Source organism: Eulemur rufifrons, chromosome 9 (assembly GCF_041146395.1).
Source record: "Eulemur rufifrons isolate Redbay chromosome 9, OSU_ERuf_1, whole genome shotgun sequence".
Taxonomy (NCBI): Eukaryota; Metazoa; Chordata; class Mammalia; order Primates; family Lemuridae; genus Eulemur; species Eulemur rufifrons.
The window spans coordinates 23,049,391-23,068,801 of NC_090991.1; the positions used below are offsets into that span (position 1 = coordinate 23,049,391).

The 19,411-nt window shown below is 50.0% G+C and overlaps 1 protein-coding gene across 4 annotated transcripts in view; it reads left to right on the top strand.

The window, feature by feature from the left end:
• Positions 1 to 2,663: 2,663 nt before the first annotated feature.
• The window catches only part of HNF1B (HNF1 homeobox B), a 52,436-nt gene continuing 35,688 nt past the window's right edge, over positions 2,664 to 19,411 (top strand). For 2 of the 4 annotated variants that reach the window (XM_069481047.1, XM_069481049.1), the window contains exons 1-4: positions 2,664 to 3,180; positions 7,826 to 8,025; positions 12,870 to 13,134; positions 14,596 to 14,831. In XM_069481047.1, the coding sequence (XP_069337148.1) occupies positions 2,837 to 3,180; positions 7,826 to 8,025; positions 12,870 to 13,134; positions 14,596 to 14,831 (1,045 nt within the window). In that variant the 5' untranslated portion in view covers positions 2,664 to 2,836. The remainder of the gene's footprint in view (positions 3,181 to 7,825; positions 8,026 to 12,869; positions 13,135 to 14,595; positions 14,832 to 19,411) is intronic. The other 2 variants (XM_069481050.1, XM_069481051.1) reach the window with 1 other exon arrangement.

The following is a 19,411-nucleotide window of genomic DNA, read 5'->3' on the forward strand; positions in this document are numbered from 1 at the left end:
TTTATGATATAGCTCATTTAGTTAGCATTTATGACCCACATTCTGAAGGACTGTCTGCTGGTCTACTCACACTTTTTTTTTATTTCCATATGAAGGATAGATATTAAATGTGCATTCACCAATCTATAGTTGCAGTTACTTGGTGAGCACCTATATTGCACCAAGTGGCATATACAAGGTAGGGGTCTGGGCAGGAGGATTATAGGACGTTGTTAGATATGAATAGCTAGATTACCAGGAAGATATACCTGGGCACTCATAGGAAGTTTTCCCTGCATTCTATGTAAAACTTTCTGTATGTTCACATAGTTGGCTAGGGTTGGGGGAAGAATAGGTTTGCTGACACTTAAATTTTGAGAGAGAAAGACAATGCTTGGGAGGCAGGGCACACAGGAGTTGGAACTACAAATCAAAGCTTTGTTGTTAAAAAGGAAGTGATTGCTGGTTTTTTAATGGGTTTCCACACCTTAGCACAGAAACTGATCTTCATTATATTTGATGCTTCTGTCACCATAGCAGGTGAGAGACAGGAAAAAAGATTGTTCTCCAGGGACATTTACTCTGAACACTTCATTATCCTGCTTGAGGCAAGCTGGGTAGGCAGAGAATGTTCTTCCATTGGGCAGAATTATGAAGGGCAACGATCGGCCATATGTTGCAATAAACTAAAAGACAAGACAGTGAAATGAAGGACCTTCAATTCCATAAAGTTATTACCCCTTTGTCAGGGAAAGAGAGACTGAGATAGATATAAACCTTCCCCAGGGCTCCATGCACACAGCAACTCTGCTTCTGTCTGGCTCTCAGCACAGGTGGCCCAAGCACCTGTAGCAGACCCTGTATTTAAAAGAAGCATCTTAGCTCCTTAGCACCCTGGCCTGGATCAGTCACATCACCAGCTCTCATACACCTAGGAGATTTGATCCTGTTCCTAGCAGATGGGAGTGGCTGAACCCCTCCTCCTCCATGCTAAAATTCCTCTCTATCTCTAACCTAACCCTAACTTCCTCCTAATTATCTTTTGAAAGTGGAAGAGTAGGAGAATGTGTTCAGAAGCTCCTTTGCAATTTTCCTGCCAATCCCGAATTCTTGTGCCTAATCTCCCAGTCCCTCCAACCTCAGCACACTGCATTTCCCTGATTCTGAAAACCCTAAGCTTCCAGAGGGGCTAGATTTTTCTACTGGGGACTGGCTTCCTGCCTTCCCAGACTGGAAAGTGTGAACGCTATTAGACCAAGAGGTTGCACAGGTAGCTTCACTTAATGTATACAACACCCACCCCCCTGCACTGTCGGTATCAGTAGCATCTCTGTTTTACAGATGAGGAAACTGAGGCTCAGAGAGGGGAAGGGGTGTCCTCTGCCCCAGAAGCTATGCGTTGGTGAGAGGTGGATCCTAAGACGCCCATACTTCTGTGAGTCAGGTCCCAGCCTGTGGGTTTGGGTGCAGCTCCTTCCTTTCTCTCCTGCCCTGGGGAGATGCACCCAGGGAAGATGCGAGTGAAATTCCAACAGTGCTGAAAGGCCATGGCTTCCTTCAGGGTCCAGGCCAGAGTGGAAAACACTTTTTTCCCTCAGTGGCTTTGTCAGCACCTTCTCTATTTGGAGTGTGAGACTTCCACCACTGTTGCAGTGACCGTATGCAGAGCGTGTCACCTGGCCCTGGGGACCACAGATGTTCTGGAACTGTGAATAAACCAGAAATGAGTGAGCCCTGGGAACATGCAGCTCCAACTGTCCATCCAGCCACAGGCCACGCTTTGCTTTCACTGCTAGCAAGGAGACCCAGCAATCCTAGTTTCGCCCCCTACGCGTAGGCGCTTTGATATTCCGGGTTTAAACAGGAGAGCGTGGCCCAGGAGTCCAGCTCCCCCGCGGCTTGGCCAGGCTAGGCGCTGGTGCAGCCGGGCTGCTGGGGGAGCTCCACTTTGGCTACTCCCTCTAGCCATAAATTAATCGGTGCCTCCTTCCAAAGGTCCTCCCAGCCTTCTTCACCCTTGCCTACGCTCTCAGGGCCGGCAGTTCTGTAAATCCACACCGCCAGACCCGGCCCGTGAGGGGCTGGGACCTGGACAGTGGTAACCGTGGTAGAAATAAATAAGGCCCCTCCCATGCACACTCACCCGGCCTAACACCACCCCACTTTCCCCAGGTGTCAGCACCCCTTCCCAGGGGTCCCTTTCTCCTCCGCACGGCTGGCTCTCCTGGCTCACTATCTGTGTCGGCTGGGACGCATCAGAGGGTCTCTACTCCTCACATCCTTCTCCATCCCCTTCTTCCAAGAGCACCCCAACTTCCTCTAGCTCTCACCTGAACCCCGAAGCGTAGTGTCTTCTCTCTGGACTAAAGCGAAACTCGTAACCGGCGGAAAAGCCCCCGCGCATGGGCTGCAAGCCACTTGCTTAACAAGTCCAAAGGTCAGCTAAAGTTTGGCTGATAAATAGAACCAGTAAAAGAAGGTCTTCAGCCCCCCAAGCGTGAGTACAATGACTCTGGCAAGGCCCACTCTGGGCCCGAGCCTCCTGCTCTCCACGTCTGCCCCTTGGGTTCGCTCTCTCTCGGTTTTCCCCCCTCCCCACCATCATTTGCATCCTGCCGAAAGCTGGGCCCTTCCCACTAATTTGCATATCTTATATGGCCTAATGGTGGCGATCATGGCAAGTTAGAAGTTTTCTGACTCCTCTCGGAGGAGACTCCGGGACCCCGGGGAGTAACAGGTGTTTGGAGGCTGAAGGGTGGAGGGGTTCCTGGATTTGGGGGTTGCTTGTGGAACTCCCCTCCACCCTCTCTCGCACCCACCCACCCCCTTCAGCCCCTTCTTTTTTCGTCCTTGGAAAATGGTGTCCAAGCTCACGTCGCTCCAGCAAGAACTCCTGAGCGCCCTGCTGAGCTCTGGGGTGGCCAAGGAGGTGCTTGTCCAGGCCTTGGAGGAGTTGCTGCCATCCCCGAACTTTGGGGTGAAGCTGGAGACGTTGCCCCTGTCCCCCGGGAGTGGGGCCGAGCCCGACACCAAGCCGGTCTTCCATACTCTCACCAACGGCCACGCCAAGGGCCGCTTGTCCGGGGACGAGGGCTCCGAGGACGGCGACGACTATGACACCCCTCCCATCCTCAAGGAGCTGCAGGCGCTCAACACCGAGGAGGCGGCGGAGCAGCGGGCAGAGGTGGACCGGATGCTCAGGTAAGCACGGAGCGAGGCGGAAAGTAATGCGCCTGAACTCCTTGAGCCAGGGTCCCCGCGTCTGAGTGACACTGCGCCCGGCCACTCTCACCAAGCCCGTTTCCCACCAGAGAAGTCCCCTGGGGAAGCGCTCCGCTCCTCTCCCAACACCTGGACCCTTCCCAATCCCTCAGCCGGACGATCCTGGGGCCCTGGGGCTTCTCCCCAGGCCCAAATCAGCGTTGGGGACCCAAGGGCCTTCCCCGAGGGTCTGGGGCTCGGCCGGGGTGAACTGGAGCTGCGGAGCCCTTTGCCCGGAGGTTTGCCCACGCGACTGAAGGCGCGAGTGGGTGCCGTGAAACGGTGCAGCTTTCCGGGAGCAGAGGTTCGCGGTCCGCAAGCCCCAGGCCACGCATTTCTCCTCCGTGCTGTCTCGGGTCTGGGAAGCCGCAGGTCGGCCTCGGGCACAGCGACCTGCGGTTCTTTGCTGAGGGACAGGCGACACCCGGGGCCAGGATGTGGGAAGCGAGTTCTTTGGTGGGCTTTTCATTAGCAGAGTCCATGGAAGCCCCGGGATTATCTGGAACCCGCAAAGCCGGTTTAGATTTGCAAAGCGGGATGTTTGCATGTAGAGCCCGGGTGGACCCGCGCGGGGCAAAAGAAACCACGAGTCTAAGCACGCGGGGGTGTTGTGGGGCAAGCGCGGCTAAGACCTCAGTTCGCAGAGTTTTGGTCTCAATCTGAGAAAGGAGGGCGTTTCTGAATCTCACTGCCGACACCCTACCTTCCCCAGGGACTTCAGGCGGGCTGGCCGTCCACCCCAGGGCCGGGATCGTTTGTCCTCCCGGACCGGCCTAGGCTTTGACAGCTGGTTACTAATTATCCAAGGTGCGGAGTGGAGCGGTTCCCTTAGACCTCACTGCGCTCCGGGCCACTAGGCTTTAGGAAGGAGCCCCTCGAATGGCCTCTGACACTAGCGCCGCGGTTTCAAGGCTTTAGGGGCCAGGACTGACCCTCGGCCCCGCAAGCCTGCAGCGGCAGTTTAGGGTGGGATATGACCTTGCATTTGATTTTGGGCTCCGGGGACCTGGCGGTTTGTCCTGTAGCCAAGACAATGAGGGGGACTTCAAGATTTTTTTTTCCCCTAAAGGTATTTTGCTATAATTCATAGGTTTGAGGTTCTTCCCTAGCCATTTCTCGGCGTGGCGGCGATTTCTTCCTGGCTGGGGTTAGGACTCTGGAAGGTGTGAGTCGCGGGGGTAAAGAGGGGTCGGGAGAGGAGCCCCTCGGAGCGGCTGAGGTGCCAGGGAGGCCGGGAGGTTGCACCCGGCCTGAAGGACTAAGCCGGCTCCCGCCGCCGGCCGCCCGGGGCCCACAGGGCCTAGGCCCTTCCGCCTGGCTGCAGGCGCCAGCTTTCCGGCGCGGCGCTGGAGGGATCTGGGAAGCCCGAAGAGACCTGGGGCGCCCCTCCGCACCCGGCCCCGCGCCGGGCCGCACGCAGCAGAGATGTAACATAAACTGCAGCACGTGGAGTTGGGGTGTTATTAATTTATTTCTATAAATCATCAACAGAAAGATACACAAAGAGCCGTGATTAGGTTGAAAAGAGAGGCGGGTTATTCATTGGTGAAGTTGTAAACGCGGCTTAGAGGGGGAAGGAAATAAAAACGCAGACGCTGGGCTGCCGGCGGCTCCCAGCGCACACGCACGGCGCTGCGGGGCGCGCCCAGCCAGGACCCTCGCGTCGCCCCGGGGCCCCGCCGCCCAGGCGCCCGACCCGGGCTGCCCGAGAGCTGGAGCCGCCCGCGAAGCCCCAGGGTCGCCGACGCCCTCAGGCCCGGCCGGGGTCCTCGAACCTCAGCTTTCTTCTCCCCCCACCCCCACGTCCCCGGGCTCCAGCGGGGCGGGGAAGGAGGACGAGGGGGCCGGAGACCCTCGCTGGAGTAGGGACGTGGGACAGACTTCGAGGCTTTTCTTCCTTTCCCAAGCGGGTGCTGCCTCTCCTCCCCCACTCCTGGGAGTGCCGGACTTTATTAAAGTAATTTTTCAAGAAATTGCTAGCGGTTCCCAGGTCACTGCACAGTGGGCTCCCAAGCCCCAGGCACATGCACTCCCTTTCTTTGCCCACCCTGTTTCCCTAAGGCGGAAAGAAAAGAAAAAGGAAAGGCACTTTTGGGAGCTCCGGGACGCCCTCGATACCTCCTAGAAGAGAAAGGCAAGAAAAAGCAGGTCGGGGACTGCGCGCTTTCCGGTCCCCGGCTCCGGGCTCAGGGCTGGCGCGGGGTGGGGGGCGTTTGGCAAACTGGCTGCTTGAGGCTTCTCAACCACATCGCCGCGAACTGTGCTGGGGTCCGGGGCTTCCCAGCTCGTGGGCAGCGAAGTCATTGTTCTAGAGGAGCGTGCCGGGCGGTCCGGCGTTTGACACCTGTGCTCTGAACACAATGGCCGCGCGCGCTTCTCGGGATCCTTGTATTTATCGGGGTTAGGAACCCTGAACGTGAGCTGTATTTTCAAATAAAAAAAGTAACCAGCTCTCCGGGCTCTTCCTGATGAATACGCGTGAATTTGGGGATTGGAGAGCTAGAAAGGTATAACAGCGCCATTTTACTCCCAACTCCAGTCTTTTAATTCGGGCTTCAATGTTTTGCCATAAATTATCAGGTTTTTGTGGGCTTTTTTTTTTCTTAACCGTCCCAATTGTTGAGCTAATTCGCTCCTTCCACAGAATCACTCGCACGTAGAGCATTACACTATTTCACTAGGTTTCTTAGGCACACAAAATGAACCCAGGTTAAGAAACTTAAAACACAAGAAAAATAGCCAAAGAATCTGTTAAAGCAGTGTTAACTTTTAAAATGCAAATACTTGTTTTTGTCTAACTTTTGAAGCTATTGTTCGTATCTGTTGAAAGTGGTTTTCCACCCTAAAAATATTTGTGGAAGTATTCGCCAGAAATAAGCTTTTAAATGATCTCTGATGTTTACATGGATATGTCTTAAATGTTTATTGCATTATTTTTCTCTTACTCAATGTAAATTCTCCACGTTTGAGACTGTAACGAATTTTCTTTTTGCTCTTGTTGCGTCCTTATAGTGTATTACTTGGAAATATAAATACTTAAGACATTTGTTGACTAATATATAATTAATCTGAAAAGTTTGCATTTCTCAAAAATCTCTGTCGAAGCCTGTGTTCTCACGAATTTAATATCAAAGGCTTGCTAAAATAATCACAACTATCCAAATGCTTACAAAAATATCTGATTACTGGATTTTTATTCATTAAACAAAATATTTTTATTTTATATGTTGTAGGCACCATTTAGAAATAAATTGGTTATTGCATCACCACAATCTTATCTATTTTGACCTCTGCTTTACACTATTTTTTTTTTGTTTCATCTGAAACTACTTTTCCCTTCATTTTTTTCATGTTCTGCCAAGCTAATACATATATGTCAACATATGGTAAAGGGATCCTGTTTTTTGTAAATTAAATATGTAGCTGCATTAAATAAGTAGTATATTGCTTCTGTAATACTTTTGTTCTGTACTGTGCATTATTTTCCTAGTTTCTTGTTTTAGATTATATCCCCCATTTTTGAGCACCTATTTAATAAGCAAGACAATTGGCAAAATTGAGAACATTTTAGACAAAATTCAAAGGCACAAATACTAGCTTCTTGCAAACCTGTGCTGATGAGAAATGAAAAGTATAACCATGTTCCTATCCAAAGCTTGACATTTATGAGAAACATAAGAATACAGGCATTTGGGATTTGAGAGAAACATAAGAATACATGCATTTGGCACAAGAACAAGGCATTTGGGATTGTTCATGTACAAAACTGAAATTATTTGTCCTCATTATGTTTTGTTTGGGAGGCGGGGCCATAGATAATTTTTTTTTTTTTAACTTTACTTGCCTCACCTCAGTGGTATGATTCCTCAGTCCCAAGGAGGAATGTCATCATATTTTGGAAAACTTTTCTGAAACTCTGAAAACTATTGACTATTTGACTAGGAAGTCTTCCTTGCTTCTCAGGCGGTAGACACACAGGTTTCACACCTATTTTAGAAGAAACTGAGACACCTATGCAGAAGGAAAATAATGTAGGAGGACTTGAGGCTGAAATTAGGCAAATGTAGAAACTGATGCTACTACTCCTATCTTTGTAGGATCAGCCAGGACAGCCCCAAGCTAATGGCATCTCCACTTTCCAGTGGGCCTCTTGCCTTTTAAGTCTCTCACATTACAGGAAAATGAAGGAAAGAAAAAGAAAACAAGAGCTTTCTTTTTGCTTATTGAGAGAGAGAGTGGTGGCAGTGCTTTCCCATTCCTGAAGATGGGAAGTCTTTTTTTCTTTGCTCATCTCAGAAGGAAGGATAGAGCATACTGTACAAGGTGCTTACTCACGTTTACCAAAATTGGTAGAGTTTGGGGACCTCAGCTGGTGACCGTGTCTAATGCATACTGTCCTAGGACCTTCTCCTCATCTTCTGTGTAAGTTCCATTTTGAACTCGCATTTCTCCCAAGGTTGTATGTAGCTTGGACAGGTGGAGAAGTTAAAGTTTTGCAGAAAGGGGAGGTGAAACTCCTAGACAGCGAATATTTCTCCCCAGATATCTCCCACTAGCAACCCTAACCATCTGCTTATCTATCTAGTGAGGACCCTTGGAGGGCTGCCAAAATGATCAAGGGCTACATGCAGCAACACAACATCCCCCAGAGGGAGGTGGTCGATGTCACCGGCCTGAACCAGTCACACCTCTCCCAGCATCTCAACAAGGGCACCCCAATGAAGACGCAGAAGCGCGCTGCCCTGTACACCTGGTATGTCAGAAAGCAACGGGAGATCCTCCGACGTAAGTGTTTTAATCCTGCTTCTGCCTCAACCTGAAGTAACCTTTGCTCTAACTCTGATCCTGTGGGCTGCCTCAGTTTCCCCTTCATCAAGAAGGACTTTGTGAGCTCTTGGCAAATACAAGAAAGCTGGCAGGTGGATTTGGTCTTCACGGCTGTGGTATGATGGATTGGCTGATAGCATTTTCTTTTCTCACAGTGCCTTGCTACCCAGCCAATTGCTTTGACCAGCCCTTCAGTGTCTATGATGTACCTTGAACTTTTGGGCCCCTCATTCCAACCTCCTTCTCTTTGAAACCAAGTAGGAAACAGAATGGAATATCTTCCCCAAAGTAAGCCCAGCCTCTCCCCTTGCTACATGACCACCTGTCAGAGTTTCCAACAAAGACATTTCACTGCAGTCAATAATATTGCTCACTATTACTGTTATTTTCCTGGAAAAAGTATAAAAAATTGAGGATGTTTGTATAAATATATTCAGAACCTGGCCTTGTTTTTCTTGGTGGGGAGAGACTGAGTCCTGAAGCAATTTAAGGTGCTTACTCACATTTACCAAAATTGGCAGAGTTTGGGGACCTCAGCTGGTGACCCTGTCTAATGAATGAAGAAGCTACTTCTAGCTAAGGCAGGGCACAGTGAAAGTGAACTCTGTCTGACCCATCGGTCCCTGTCATTCTGATTCCCATCCTAAAGTTTTCTTTCTGTCCCAAGAGTTCTTCCACTCAATAATACTGAGAGATTTTTGTTTTGAAGTCTAGGGAAGTTTGAACTGCATTTGAATAATAAGAGTATGAATGATATACTGTTTTTATTTTAGGAAAGTATACTTTGACATGACACTTTCATTATTTTGATCTGACCCTTTTCCCAGGAGAATTCTGTGTCCGTTTTCACTCTCCCCACACACGATTCTCTGGGCCATAGGCTTCTCTGTCTTTGTCAAGGTGGTAGTTTCCACCACTTTCTGGTGGGGGTTGGGCTTTTCCTCTCTGGATGAACAGTCACTTTTAAAAATCCCTCTTGTTTACTATTACATACTGCTCTGCGGTGATTGCAGCATTTATTGTCTCAGTGTCTGTGGGCTGGTGGAAGGAGAGGTTTTAGGCATTCATCTTACATTGTGGTTGTGCTTTTGTTGGAAGAATTAAATGGGTAGATTAGAAGAAGCAAAGTGAGAACTGTTTGCTGCTGGAGACTGGGGGAGGCTTCTAAAGTATGGATTGGCCCACCATCCATGGTGATTAGCTCTTGGAGAATTTGTGTTCCTAACATGAAGCAACTCTCTGTAGTTCCTGGAAAGTCTAAAAACATTCTCAGGAGCCACAATCTCCAAAGGCCCAAGAACCCTTGGGACCTGCCCAATCCAAGCCTTATGTGGCATCTCCAATGTGAGCTGCCTCACTGTGTTCAATGAGAGTTCCCTTGGAAAGGAGAGGGAGGCAGGAAAGGTGGACTGGAAACTTCTAAAAAAAAAAAAAACGTCAGAAGGTTTCTCAAGACGCTTGAGAAGGACATTTTACAAAAATGTATGGCAGTCTCTGCAAGGGATTTTTTGTTGTCATTGTTACTGTTATTGTTTTAAAGTCACATGAGACATAAAGCTTAAGAAACATTCCTTCATTCTGTAACTATTATACAAGCACCTATTATATGCCAAACACTATGCAAGGCTGTGGAATACACAAGTCCTTTTCTCTAGGGACTTACAATCCAGTGAGGGAGTTGAGTTGTTTGAATAAATAATGACAGCAGTTTTCTAAGAGCTGTTATAAAGGTATACACAAGGAGCAGTAGAGGAATTGCTAAATTGCCTGGAGTCATCATGGAGGGCTTCCTAGAAGAGGTGACATTTGAGTCAAGTCTTGAAGGATGAATGTAAGACACACAAGCATGGGATAAAAATTAAGAAGTGAGATGAATAAAAGAGGGACACAAGTGAACAGCATGGGGAAAGAGAGAGGAAGAATAAAAAATGATACATGATTGCAAATTTTCTTGAAAAATTAAAAATAATAAATGATAATATTCACAGGCCAGTCTACGTACGTAGAACCTCCTTGTCCAAGCTGGCCCCTGAGCATATAATGAGGCTGCTGAAGCCAGCTTCTCCAAGTTAATTTTTGTGGGCAATAAACATTTTGTGCTCCTCACCTCCGATTAATCTGAAAGGAAGTAGAGGAGAGTTGGTGGTGGCTGGAGGACACGTGAGGTCTAGTTCTTTAAAAATTGAGAGAAGCTGGAGCCAAGACCCTGAGGTCAGTGGAACCTGGAGGTTCTGAGCACCTGCAGGCAAATCCACGTGGCTGACTTGGGCAGGTGCTGGGTTGTGAGCATTGTTCAGGCTGCTGCCTCCTCAGAGGGCAGGCGAGAGACTGAGGCAGCCCCCACACCACAGGGCAGCCACTCACCACGGACAGAGCTTCAAGAGGCAGTTTTGTGACCGTCACCTAAGTCAGATTTGAAGGGTGTGTGAGTATATCATTTGGTTTTGTTTTAGTGAGAGGTGATGCATAAGTTGGTGATTAGGAGCCTTAGCATCTACAGGCTGTCCTGGCTCTGCCCCAAGTCCATGTGACTTTGGGCGAGTCACTTAACCAGTCTAAAGCTCAGGTTTTTCATCTGTAAAATGGAGATAACAATACTTCTCACAGGGAAAGTGCTGAAAATTAGAGGAAGGGATACATTTAGAGGACTTTGCATGATACCTCACCATAGGCCATGGTTCAATAAATGTTAACAGTTATTACATCTGTTCACATCAAATGAAAAGTCTCGAATGGACCCCAGGTCCTTGGGATTATCCACGCTGGCTTTGGCTGTTACTCGTGGTGACTCTGCAGGTGCCACGCAGGGCCCGCAGGGAGGAGAATGCACACCAAGGCAGCCCCACTGAGAAGGGAACTTCTTCCTCCCCCTTTGCTTCTCCCTCAAGTGACTGCACTTGGCAGCTGCTGTGACGATCACAAAATAGGAGAGGCGTGAAAGCACGTTGAAAAGTACAACCTCCAGAGGGATTTGGGTCAACGTCATCACCGTCCTGACTAGGGGTAGATGGTCTAAAGGAGGATTCCGTGCCCCTTCAGCTTTAGGCCAGGCCCATTCCACAGTGGGGAAGCTGAGAGACCGGAACTGAGCAAACTGAGCTGAGGCCCCATGTTGTCCCACAAAGGCAGTGACTTCCTGCCAGTAAGTTTGGCAGAGACTCTCTCAGGTCTCTCAAGGCATTGTTGGGCACCCGTGAGAACAGAGCCCTCAGGTGGCCTGAGACTCATCCAAAGTGGGTGGGGCCCAAATCAAAGGCCCCAGTGACAAGTTCAGTCCATCTATGGAGGAGACTACGCGTTAACCTGGCCAATCCGCAACTGGTTAAACAAAGCCCAACACCGCCTGCATCTGGGATCCCAAGTCCAGGCTAGCTAGAGGTTTTAACCGTTCCTCGTGTTGGACCAAAATGGAAAGGGAGCCTTGAATAGGTAGTAAGTTCCCAGCTGCTGGGGGCGTATAGACTGGAGGACCCCTCAGTAGGGTGCTGTAGAAGGGATTCAAACATTACACGGGGGCCTGACTTTCAAACCTTGAGGATTTTGGATCCAGTTGTCCGAAGGAGCAGGAAGGATAGCATTTACAAATGATGGCACGTCCAGACTCTTTACCTCGGGGCTCACTGTGACTGGAGGTTGTAGCCTTCAACTCTCTGAGACCTGTGGTAGTGACTCCAGGAACTAAGAAATAAAACATCAAGGCCCAGAATGTGGGGACCAGGAGCTAGGAAATGGATTTGTTATGTGTCCTTGCTCAGCATGGTGCTTGGCTTCTATGTTTATTCATCTGTAAAACGGAATGAATCAACCGATGAACCCTGCTTCATGCACATATAAGGAAAAGGATAACAAAACTTTCTTCTTCAATCAAGTAAATATCAAATCTCATTTAAACCACATAGGCTAAGGTATTATTACCGTGGGACTGCGCTGCTGTCTTTTTTTCATTCATTCAACAAAAATTTATTGAGGGTTGCAATATGCCTGGGCCCTGGGAATTGGACAGACTGGGAGCATCATTCCGTTTACATTCTATCTACTCATTCTATGCCATTCCTGGAAAAGGCATGTGTTTGCAGTCTTGTCTACTTGCTGTCTTTCAGATGTGTGGGCAAATCTGTAAGACTTTTCCTTCTTGGACTGTCTCCCTCAGAAACTGACCCCTGGACACACACACACACACACACACACACACACACACTGCTCATTGCTTTTGAAATTATTTAAGATCTAAAGAGCATATTCTCTTTCTAATACAAATCCCCAGCTATATTAATTTCAAAGCATTATTCAAAAAAGTTTAGGTTGTAGGTTTTCCTAAGAACCTAACATTATAATATAGATAACTAGGATATACGAGGAGAGAGGAGGGGTGGGGAGAGCTATTCATAGTCTCTGAATATTTCGTCTAAGTGTAAATTATATCTTTGAGCAATTTCCCCCTAGATCTGGGACCTGGTTGAGCTCATCCACTTGACATCAAAATACAAGAGTTCAGGGTTCAGAGTGTTGCTTCATGTCTGAGAGCCAGGGAGCCAAAGGCAAAAAATTAATTTTCTTAGAACAATGGTTGGCTACATTTGAGCTCCTTCAAAGAAAGGAGAAGGGTGACCTTGCTGGAGCAACTAGGGTGGGCAGTAAGGGCCTGTGGGGAGGCCTCCCCTGTGTGGCCCCACATGCGATAGGAACAGATTGCAAACCTTAGGGGAGAGGGAAAAAGGTGTCTTTGTCCATTGTCTGTCTGTCTGTCTGTCTGCTGAGTGAAGGCTACAGACCCTATCAAATCTACTCCTTTCTCTTTTCAGAATTCAACCAGACAGTCCAGAGTTCTGGAAATATGACAGACAAAAGCAGTCAGGATCAGCTGCTGTTTCTCTTTCCAGAGTTCAGTCAACAGAGCCAGGGGCCTGGGCAGTCCGATGACGCCTGCTCTGAGCCCACCAACAAGAAGATGCGCCGCAACCGGTTCAAATGGGGTCCCGCATCCCAGCAAATCTTGTACCAGGCCTACGACCGGCAAAAGAACCCCAGCAAGGAAGAGAGAGAGGCCTTAGTGGAAGAATGCAACAGGTAATACCACCAGAAGCTCAATCGAGCAGGCGGGCGAGAACATGGACCCAAGATCTAGCCCCTCAGTCCTGGGATATTGAGACACTGATTATCCAGATAAGTGTGGCTAAATCAAGGTTTCCCAAAGTGTGTTCCACAGAACCCCAGTTTCAGTTTACTAATAAATACATTAGAGAACCATCAGAGGGATACTTCCTCTTAGAGAGTCACAACATATATTGATATATTAATATCAATAATGACTGAGAGAGTCACAACATATATTGATACATTAATATCAATAATAACTGAGAAGTCCTGCAGTCCAGAAACTCACTTAGTTTTGTTGAATTGGTTGTTAACCATGGAATCTTCCTTCTGTGAATACTTAACTAACATTCTCATGTATTACTAATCTAGGGAAGACACTCTTGAGGCTGTTGGTGTAAAATATGATGACAATAAAGTGAAAATCATGTGTTTGACCCCGGTACAGGCCAGGGCAAAACTATCCCTTAGCCGCAGGCTCTAGCTCTGGCCTCTACCTATTGTCATAGACCAGGAAACTTGGCCGGAAAATAGGAATTAGATCTGTTCAGTCCACTCTGCCCACACTGACCCAACAGAGTTCTTTTTGTATCTTAACTACATGTAATTTTTAAAAAACTATTAGAAATCCTTGGAATATCTTTTTATTTCATTCCTGCCCTGTTCTCTTAGACTCCAATATTGACTTTCTAAAAATTTAGCTTTTTGTTCTGGCCAAGGCCTGTGGGCTCTTTCTCTGTCTTTGGGCTGTTTGGCAATGGAAGGCTGCAGCCAGGGAGGCCAGGCTGGGAAGCGGGGAGACAGGACACTTGGCCTGTGTGTGCCACGGAGTCCTCAGGCTGTGCTCTGTCTCCCTGTTAATGAAAAGCCCCACAGCGCCCAGTGGTGTCTGAGAACATCTCACACCTGGGCGTGGGGTTTCACCAGCACTGATAAAACTACAGACCAGCCATCTCCGGGTGCCTTCCTTTGTTCTCCACCTGGCCTGGCCTTTAAAGGGGATCCCTGAGGTCCAGACAAGGAATCTGGCTTCCTGGCACCCTTTTGGGGAGTCCAAACCCCAAAAGACCAGAAGTCTCTCAGAGTGCTTTAAAGGGACTCAGACAGAGCCAGCAAAGGACTTTGCCTTTGCGTGGTGGAAGGAATGCCTGAATAAGGAGGTGTCAGGAGGCCCCATCTGGATGTTCCCTCTGAACTGCCTGCCCGGCTTCAGGAACCTCACCAGAGGCCCAGGCCCCTGATTTCCAGGGCAGCATAACTTGCTCTGTCCCTGTGTCCAGGCCGGCTCCAGCCGTCTTCATCAGACAACTTTGCAGATTGACCTTTTCTTGGGACAGGCTTCTCCGCAGCCTCCCACTCCACCCTCAGCCTCCTCATACTCCTAACCAAGACCCCGCCACCCTCACTCACCGTCTCCTCTCCATCCATCCCCAGGGCAGAATGTTTGCAGCGAGGCGTGTCCCCCTCCAAAGCCCATGGCCTGGGCTCCAACTTGGTCACTGAGGTCCGTGTCTACAACTGGTTTGCAAACCGCAGGAAGGAGGAGGCGTTCCGGCAGAAGCTGGCCATGGATGCCTATAGCTCCAACCAGACTCACAGCCTGAACCCCCTGCTCTCCCACGGCTCCCCCCACCACCAGCCCAGCGCCTCTCCTCCAAACAAGCTGTCAGGTAAGCAGGGGCCTGGCCTCACCACCTCGGCAACCCAACCATTCTGGTTCTCCCAAAGGGCTCATCTGGCTCAAGAGTATTCAGAGGAGCAAATGGTTTGGAATGGTCCTAGGGCTGCTCTCCTCTCATTGCCAGAATACTCTCTTGAAAATAGCTTGTGGCTCTGGTCAGGTTTCCTCCGGCTCCTTGCTCAACCATTGCTGTGTAAGGAATAGCTAGGCCTCCAGGGAGCCCTCCACCCTGTTCTTCTCCGTCCGTCTTCTTCCTGTGTGGCTGCTGACTCAGCGGGTCAGTGCAGCCATCAGATCATGCGCTGGGAAGGTTGCCTTATCAGCGTGCCAGGTCCACACCGCAGGCAGAGGGGTTGCGATCGTGCACCATCCATCACTGTAATGGAGAATGGCCCTCTGGCCACCCTCCTCCAGTCCTGGCCACATCCTACCCCAGCACTCTGTCCAGTTCCAGCAGGAGAATCCCAGTGGCCTTTAGGGAAGGGCCAACTCTATTGGCAACCTCTGCTTGTTGGCTTCTGTGCTCCGTCAGGGTTAGGGTGGGGTCAGTCACTTGAAATCTGTGTATTGATGAGTTGGCCAAAATCAATTGAGTACCTACTTGATCGTGCCTGATTGAGTGCTACTGTGTGCCAGGCCCTGGCCCGGATTAGAATCACTCTGCTGTGGGGTTTGGGCTTGTCGGGGTGGAATCCTACATCCTTGTTGGGGGAAAGCACCCCTCCATGCTGAGCACTGTGGCAGGCACAGGCTGGGACTGAGTGCTTCCTCTGGGTTTTAGTTCTTCCTGGAAAACTGGCCTCCCAAAATTGGCCTGTTTATTGGAGTCTCTTTGGTGCCCATGTGGACAAAGTGTGGCACAGTTTCCTGCCTGCTCTGGGGAAGGGCTTGCAAAAGGAAAGCCAAGCACCATTTCTAACTCTGGGGTGATTCTGAAACCTGTTCCTCCCATCCCCGGCTGGTTGCCCTTCAGATGGGAAAGGCCCAAGAGCTGGGAGCTGATCCAAATGTTGGGGGTGGGTGATCAAAACCACCAGGACAGGCTCAGAGCCACCAGCTGGGCAGTACACAAGATTTGCCTGCCGTGCCCTCCCATAGCATGTCCTCTCCAAGAGTCCCTGGGAGCCTGATGGTGCCCAGCACGAAGCCTGCCCTGGGGCTGGGTGTCCTCTAGGTCCTGCTCCCACAGAGGAAAAGGGCTCAGCCACACTGGGAGAAAATCTGTGCTACTCTTGAGAGGCAGAGAAGCCTCCAGACAAATTCTGGCCTGACTGCAGAGTAACTTAGCCCCTTTACGGAAATTCAAAGCAGGGTTCAGAGGGCAGCGGCAAGTGGCATGCGGCTGGCACTGAGTGGGAGCAGAGCACTTGCCCGCCACGGTGATCCACGGAGCTGGATCTGGGAGCTGCAGGGGGCGTGGCTGGGGCAAGGGGCATTATTGAGAAGACAATGGCCATTGTGCTGGGACCTGTGATCTCCACACCAAAGTCAGGGAGCCTACAAGCCAAACAAAGGCCCAGCAGCTTTCTGACAAGCTGGGGTTGTGCCGAGGTCACCACGGGGTCATTAGCTTAGGCATTCTGTATTCTGAGGGGAGACACAGAGAGCTAGGGCTGGTGGTACGGGGAGCAGGTACAGGAACCTGGGCACAGTGAACAGGAAACGCAGCCTGGGGACCCCTCGGAGCGGAGGGCATGAACCCACTGGAAGTGCTCCTCTGGAGTGTACCAGAAGTCCGGACGGTTTTAAAAATTATGAAATGTTAGAATTCAGAGTAACTTGGACAAAAGAAACAGAGGCCTGGAAAGAGGTGGTGATTTGCCAAGTTACACAGAGCGACAGTAGCAAAACAACAAGGGCTAGAACTCAGGTCTGCAGATTCCCAGTCCATACTCTCCAGCAGCACAAATGTGCCTTGAGTGCTTACCGAGTCCTGGCCATAGGCTAGTGGGGAATGAGACATACGTCCCTGCCCTCTTGGACCTCGTTGTCTAGTAGGGGATCAAGGTTGTCTTGGGGGCTTTGTGGGTCTCTCTGGGGAGGGAGAGATCCTACTGCTACTTCTGGAGCAGCAGTTACGGGACACTCTGTATAAGCTCAGTGGCTGCCTTCCCCTCTGCCATAGTTTTCACTCGGGGCTCTTCAAGTTGGTCCTTGTCCCACAGACTGGCTTCTGTGGGTATAGTTTTGAATCTTGGTTCTAACCAGCCGGGCTGTAACTGGGCTAATTCATATAACTTTGCCGAGTCTGAGTTTCCTGTCTATAAAATGGAGAAATAAGTGCCTCCCTCATATTGTACATAGGAGGATTCAATGGGCATAAACACCCCCTTGCCCAATAACGCACACTACCATCACTATTGCTCTTGTTATTAGAGAGGGCTAAACAAGTGGCAGTGGAAGGAATGGCAGGCAGCAGAAGTCCATTTTCTTTTTAATTTCACACACTGGGGCATTATTCCTAAGAGGCAGTGGGATGTGTCCCCGCCTTGGGGCCGGAAGTAGAGGCTGCTACTGTGCTGGTGCCCAGGGTGCAAGATGCTGGGCCCGGAGCCCTGTGTCCGTGTCTCAGGCTGCCAGGATGGTGCATGCGCCGTGACAGGGCTCCTAGGTAAAGTACCCGGGCAGACAGCAGGCTGAAGTCCAGCGTGCAAAGGCTTTTGTCTGTAGAGCTGCACAGCGCACTTCCACCACAGGGTCAGCAGCCAAGGTGTGGTCTCCAACCAAACCCAAAATGTAACTGAATGCAGAACAGAAAAAGAGCTCTGCGTGTTGCCGAGGAGAAACCAACATCTAGAGTCAGCACTGGCAACCTCTGAGGCTGAGCAGGGGGGAGCGAGGCCCCGGTCTCCTACCACCACTCCCTACCCTCTCTCCTCCCCAAACTCCAGCACCTGAGCCTGGAGGGCTGGCAGCACTTGCTGATGAATCTCGCCCTAGAACCCTCTTCCTAGAGAGGGAGAGCCCCCTTTCTGTAACCAAGCCCCTTCCCTCCCAGCCATGCTAACCACACTGTGGCCCACTTGCCCACGATGACCACAGTGTGACCCTGGTCCTGGAATGTCCGGCACAATAGAGGTGGCAGGAGGAGTACTTTGCCTCTGTCAGCGGCTGATTGGTTACAAGGTGCCCTACAAACACACTGTCAGCAGAATCAGCTGTTTTCTGCGTTGCCCCTCCTCGGCTTTACAATCACGTACCAGCATGCAGCCAGGGGTTGTCATGGCTTTGTCCCCCTTATGCATGCTTAATTGACAATTAAGTTGGGGCTTTGAACCAGCCTGGCTGTGCTGATGGGCCTTCATCCTTGCAGTGAGTGTCACAGGGGCACCCTTTGTTTGCTCTTCTTGGGGGCCTGAAGTTACTGTAGCAGGCTGCGGGCAGCCATTTATCTTCACCCTGGAAGGCCTTTATCTGCCCTCACTTCCCATTCCAGCTCCGGCCAGCAGGAGCTGTCCCTGGTTATAGGCCCCATGACAGCCCATTCTGAAGCCATTGAGCAGTCCCGGAGTGATGGCCTCTACCTCCATTCTAGAGATGAATCAAGAGAAAGGCCCCTAAAAGGTCAGAGGGCAGGGCTGCAGCAAGGAAAAGCACTGGTTGGAGACTGGTGCTTGTATTGATTGGCTCGAGGAGGAGGAGGAAGTGGCGTGGGATGGAAACTAGGCTAGCCTTGGCCCAAGCATGGTATCTGCTGCGTGATCTGTGGTGGCCTTGTTCCCTGTACCCTTTGCTCCAGTCTGTAGCAAACTCACCTGGCCACCGCCTTGAGGAGGCAGAGGGAGGGGCAAAAGGTCTTCATCAGCCCTCACTCTCCCACACATGACGTCTTCACTCTTGTATCACCTTTCAAGAAGGAAGTGGGGACTCATTTCTGGAAAGAAAGTGAGGTACAGAGAAGAGGCCTCTCCAGGACAACTTCCAGGGATCCAGAACACGCCCTCTTTACCTAAGAGGAGACGTTTATTTCTGCAGCTGCTACTCCTCCCTCCCTTTGAACTCTGTTCCTTGCTGTCCAAGCCCAGTGGACTTGACTTCCCTGATGTGGGTCAGAGCTTGAAAAACAGAGAATCCTGCCTCCTGCCTCTCCCTCATCCCCTTCACACCTCCTCCCAGGTTGTCTGCATGAATCTACCCTGGGTCTTAGCCAAACCAAACTCTGGGCCAGGGTACCTGTGTGAATGCTGTTGTTTTCCCTGACACTGATATCTGCAGGACCCAAGGAAATCTCAAAAGTTTCCAGTGGCAAGGTTGTGACTACAAGTGAGTAATTATAACAGCTAGGGTTGATCGAGCTCTCCTGGGTACCAGGCCCTCGGATGAGTACCTGCATGCATCATCTTGTTTAACCTTCACAACAATCTTGTAGGGTAGAAACCATCTGTATTGTTGTCCTCCATTTTACAATCAAGGAAAGTGAGATATTTAGAATGTAAGTAATTTGCCCAAGTTGATATAGTTAGTAAGTAGTAGGGATAGGTTTTGAGCCGTCACATGCTGTCCATCTCTTTTTGCTTCATGCAGATGCTAAGAACTTTTCAGGCATGAAAACCAACACACACACACACG